Raw genomic sequence first — 5,389 nt, 5'->3', positions numbered from 1 at the left:
GCTAATGAATCATACTTGGGACATGGAAAAGGTCAAAGTTGTACAGTTTATGATTATCTTCTAGAAAATATATAGGACATTAAAATTCCGATGCTACAGTCTTGTGACAAAGAATATAATGAGAACAATAAATAATAAACAGTATGACATGAATCTTCTTGTGACAATGATTATAACTTAGAATAGGGAATACTTAACCCATTCCCATTATTATCAGAAGAAAGGGCCACTTTATTAATGTTTATCTTTTCCTTTTGCAGTTAAGAGCTATTTAAGCCTCAGAAAAGAAAGGGAAAATGCTATATGTCCAAGAGTGTTGAATATATTTCATTATAAGCACTTTCCAAAATCAATAGGATGTTGGTGCTGTAGGGTTAATATTATCCAGGATAATTTAAAAATAGCAATTTTAAGGCAAATCACATGTTTAAAATTAATCTCCTGTCATGGAGGATGTTGACACCTATGATAACAAAGTGATACATTATTTCCATACAGAAGGTATGAATAAACAAAAATATTTACATTTTGCTTGCATTTAACACCAGGATCCCAGGCTTATTCCATACTTGCATACCCTGAAATTTTTTATGCAGGCACAGAGCTCTACATAAACTAAAGAAAATATATTTATCCTACATCACAGAGTTATAAATAAAGTGTCAGTGTTTCAATTTGCTAATAGTTATTTTTTATTGCTCACTGTAGGTATTCAGTGTTTAGAAGTGATATAGAAAATAACACAGAGGGCATTAGGAAAGAGAACAGAGGGTTGAAAAAGAGCAGATTGTGTTGGTGGCCCTTTCTTGTTACAGAAAATTTATCATGGATGGCTGTAATTGTGAGTAGTCTTTCTGAGCCTTTACCATGCTACTTCCTTTGAGAAGGAAAACTTATCCTGTCCTGCTGTCATTTACCACACCTTTTGGCAACTCTCCAGAGATGCAGCACTGTTGTTGACACAACAACTTGATTTCTTGTCAAAATATCTTTTAACATCTGGCTCAAAAGATATTTCTGATGATTATAAGCATGCCCAACTCCTCTGTTCATTAAGGCTGAAAATTCAATAAGTGTTTGGTACGCTGAGACTAAGCTACCTCATAGTGAGCAGCTGTCAGATGATTTGCTGAATACTTCTGCTCAGGCCACCACAGTGAATTGATGGAATTGTGCCAGCTTTAGGACATATACGGAGTGAAGGGAATTTTAGCAAGCACTAACCAGATGCTCCTTCTAAGCTTTGCACTACCACCTGTAAATTTAAACAATCTATTATGAAATAAATGGAGACAAAACCCTTTATGGATCCATGTGTCCTTCGTGTCGGAGTAGCAACAAACCGGTTATTGGTGCTAAAAATACATCAATGGCTTTGGTTATAGGCAAGGTGCCTTTTGGATCTATAGGTTGTGTCAGCCTTTAACTGCTTACATCACCTACACCACCAGTTCTGGACATGAAAAATGTTTATTTGAAGACCCATCACCTAAAGACATTTCTAATTTAGTGGTTATTCATAGATAGTGACACTTTACTACATAGTGAATTGGGTTGTACCGTAGTTAGAATGACGGTCTTTCCATTCTGCATGTTGTGCCTATACCGGTCATTTGAATTTGAAAAAGCTCCTATCCAGGCATTGTGATAATCTCTCAGAACTGTCATTATAATGGGGCACTGCAGCACATTATAGAGTACAAACACAGCAGTATCTGAGAAAATCTCCTGAGTAAAATATTTTCATTTGTGTTTAAAAGTTATGAGTAGATAGTAGCTCTGTGTTCAGGCCGAGAGGTGAAGGGACCAGCCCTGTTCCACCTTGTTCCTGGACTTTTATTAAGCCAACTCTGTATATACCATGTACTTAAGTAACAGTGTAATGCTGAGGGGCAAGCTAGTTCAAGTTTGAAGCAATGGTCTACAACTCTCCCATCTCCCATGCCTCTGTTCTTTCCTCATCTTTCAGCCTGGTTCTGCCTCTACCTGGCTGTGAAATGTTGGCTATTTCTCTCACCTCAGTCTCATCTGGCTATTTTTACTCTGTGCATTTTCCTCTACTATATAGACTTTGGTCTACTTTATGTACCTTATCAATACTGCTCTGAGCAACCCCCATAGCCTTAGGCAGGTAGGAATTACCCACCTTAGATTTGGCCTAGCAAGAACCCAATGGACCCTCTCCTCTAGTCACAGGGTTGCAAGCCACAGCTAGGGATTCAACTAAGCTACTTAGCACTAGCACATTAATGCTTTAATTTCCTTAAAGATAAAAAACAAAAGCCAAGGCTTAGGCTCCCAGGGTGATGTTTTTAAAAAGAAATCACAGTATTTCAAGCTTCAGAATCTTTATTGAATCTCCAAGCATGTAAGGCACATTAGTGCTAAACAGAGTCTAAGAGGGTAGAGGGGTTTGAAATATAAAAACATAAATGAGTAATTTTCACTTTTTCCCCCAATCCTTTTTTCCCCTCCTTCCTTTTTGTCTTCAGTTGTTCTCTCTGTTTGAGGGCGCAGGAGCCGGCATACCCCAGGAAGGAAAATTGGCAAAATAAGAAGGCAGTGGAGGACCAAATATTGGGGGTGGAGCAAAAGCAATAGGCATAGCAAGAAATGGACTGAAACTTGGAGGTCTTGGAGGTATAAAGCAATGAGCGGTAGGGCGAGAAGGTAAACCTGGAGTACTGGAAGACAATGGGAGAGGCCTTGGCCAGTTCTCCACAGGGTGCCGCAGGCCTCCTGGTGGGAAAGAAACATGAGCCAGCCTTTCTTTCCCAGTCATTCTCGTATTTCTTGAAGGCAGCTCCATCATCACCCCTGATCTAACGGTGGGGATATGAAGGGGGTCTCTTACTTGTGGACCCCTAGATGGAAAGAACCCCTGACCTTGTGGCAAAGCCACGTATAACCTCGCATTATTGCCACCTCTCTCGGTGCCCCCACTGCTGACCCTTGCGCCCCCTATCATCAGTGGGGGAGTGCTGCCAGAGAAATCCTGGGGCACATTAATAGAATCCTCTCCCCTAAGCCTCCAGCCTGCCAGCCCCTCAGAGCTATTTACTTCTGCTGTTGCTAAGGACTCTTCCGCAACAGCAGGTGGTGACCCACAGGGGTGTTTGTGAGATCTCGAACTATCGACAGGAATGCAGGCTCCCGCGGTCTGGAAGGGGCGCTCCAGCTGCTCTCTTGCCAGGTCGGTCAGCACATAAAGAGGAGGTCTCAGCAGGACACGATGGTGGCCCAAAGGTTCTGCATCATCTTTCGGCAGAGAACTCGGACACTGGAGGGACATGTCGTCAGGGCGTGGCTCCCGGATCCCACACTCGTCTGCAACTACTCCTCTGGGTGAAGGGGCATGCCCTCCAAGGCTTGAAAAAATAGAAATAAATAAGTCAATAAAAATGGGATTGGTGGCCAGACAATACCTGAAACATGTGATTGATTAAACTCGCTGGTATATACCAGGGGAAAGGGAGCGCCCGATCTCCTCCCACGTGTAATCAGCAAGCACTTTTAGAGCCCACTTTCACCATGTCAGGTGGCTTCTTTAAGAGGCAGACTACCCAATTTCCCCCTTTCTGGCTTTCTTGTGGCTCCACCCCATTCTCCATTTCCCCACCTCCTCAAGGCAGTAAGGAAGCTGAGAAAACCCAGAGAGCTTTCTTAAAATAAGTCTGCAGTGCGCCGGTTCGCCATACTAAACACAGCTCCTTCCAGTCCCGATAGGACCTATATTCCACTAAAGCCCAGCATTCAGATTGTGGCAGGAGTGTTTTGGAAAGTCTTGTGAGTGAAAACTTTTTTTTTTTTTTTCTCTCCGCAGAAGTAGAAGAAACGTTATTTGTGTTAACGAACACTCCAGTTTGTTTTAATGAAGTATCATTCAACATTTTCACCGAGTTTTCTTAAAACTGTCTTTCATTCAACCTGTACCACAACCTAGAGTATGAATTTCCTCAAGTTTAAGCCCAATTGTTTAAACTAAGGATTTCAACTTTTGTTTCAAAATTACACTTGAAAATCCCCGCCCTTAAATCCAGTATTTTTAGTACTTGAGTTTGTGTCCTGCAAGTTTTTGTCTGCGATCCCCTCCTGCACTCCCTCCACCCACTTGTCCCTGTCCCAGTTACACAGGAAAACAATTCAAACTGCCTTTTGCCTTCAAAATTAAACAAAACTCAGTTTTGTACTTACACATTTTCAATACAAGCCATGGAGAAAGTAGGTCAGGAAAGCCTCCCTGAGGTGATGGAGAAAATCAGCTGAACGCCCACACAGGCCAACTCGGTCTGGAGAGACGACTCGTGCTTCTGCCTTAGAGCAGCTTGGCAACTCGAATGAAGCCAGGGACCAACTGCTTCTTTCTAGATTTGGAGTTCTCTTTCTGAGGTTAGCAGTTGCTAGGGAAGGGAGGGAGAAAAGGAGTGAAGGGGGGAGGGGATAAATCTGTGACACTCCTTTGAAGCTAAATGTAGGACTCCTTTTTGCATAGTAGTAGGTGGATGGTAAGAGCATTCACTAAATCAACCCAATTGCAGACAAATCATTTCAAGATTTTAGAAGAATCATGGAGACATGATACTTTATGGAGAATTCTTAAGTTTTAGTTAGGCAAGGTAGTTACCATCACGTCTCTTCCTAGAGTTTGGAAATACAAACATTGAGCAAGGTACCATGCTTAGTCTCCTAATTTAAATTCGAGTTTTGAAGATGCATAGTTGGTGGGGAACAGAAGTTTGTGGGGTTAAATTGCTTTTCAATCTGTCTTTCTTGTGAAGATGAAACAAACAAAAAGAGCATTATAGAAAAGTCCCCCTAAGAATCATACTAGCTTTTGTTTTTTAGCCCCTCAATTTATGTTTTTTTTTTCCCTTCAACCTACTTTCTAGATTATTGGCTCTGTATGTTGGTGTGTGTGTGTGTGTGTGTGTGTGTGTGTGTGTTTTATTTCCTGGAATACAGCTCTGTAAACTTCTCTACAAGTGGGAGGGGGAATAAAAGGCATAACAGCTATTATACATTTATGAGTATTACTCAGATTTCACCTTGTAACTTTTTTGCATAAGACACTTTCTGTTCTTCCAACCTAAGTTTCATCTACTTCCCTCAATTTAAACAAGTACACTTCCCCAGCTTTTATTTTCTGCCATTGATATATAGATTGATTGCTCTGAAATTACAAAGGCCATATCCTCATCTAAGATTACTAATCTTGCTCTAAGATAAAGCCATAAACTTGGCTCACTTCCTTAAATTTACCTGAGATTTGTGCCTTTCAGACTAGGCTTTAAAGACCCTAAAATCTTTTATTGTTTCCAATATCAGAACATGCTGTTATATTTCAACAGTCATATATATATATATATTTTTCTTTTTTTTAAAGAAAGAT

At 40.9% G+C, this 5,389-nt stretch overlaps 1 protein-coding gene across 1 annotated transcript; it reads right to left on the bottom strand.

The window, feature by feature from the left end:
* Positions 1-2,368: 2,368 nt before the first annotated feature.
* Positions 2,369-4,342, bottom strand: PRR32 (proline rich 32). Its single transcript, XM_007085434.3, has 2 exons — positions 4,195-4,342; positions 2,369-3,368 (listed from the first exon to the last, which is right to left on the bottom strand). Exons 1-2 carry the CDS (start codon positions 4,212-4,214, stop codon positions 2,489-2,491), a joined length of 900 nt encoding a protein of 299 aa, XP_007085496.1. The 5' UTR covers positions 4,215-4,342; the 3' UTR covers positions 2,369-2,488.
* Positions 4,343-5,389: the final 1,047 nt, after the last annotated feature.

The sequence above is a fragment of the Panthera tigris genome, chromosome X, assembly GCF_018350195.1.
Source record: "Panthera tigris isolate Pti1 chromosome X, P.tigris_Pti1_mat1.1, whole genome shotgun sequence".
Lineage (NCBI taxonomy): Eukaryota > Metazoa > Chordata > Mammalia > Carnivora > Felidae > Panthera > Panthera tigris.
Note: the sequence above shows the minus strand (reverse complement) of the source record. Positions and strands in the feature narration are given on the sequence as shown.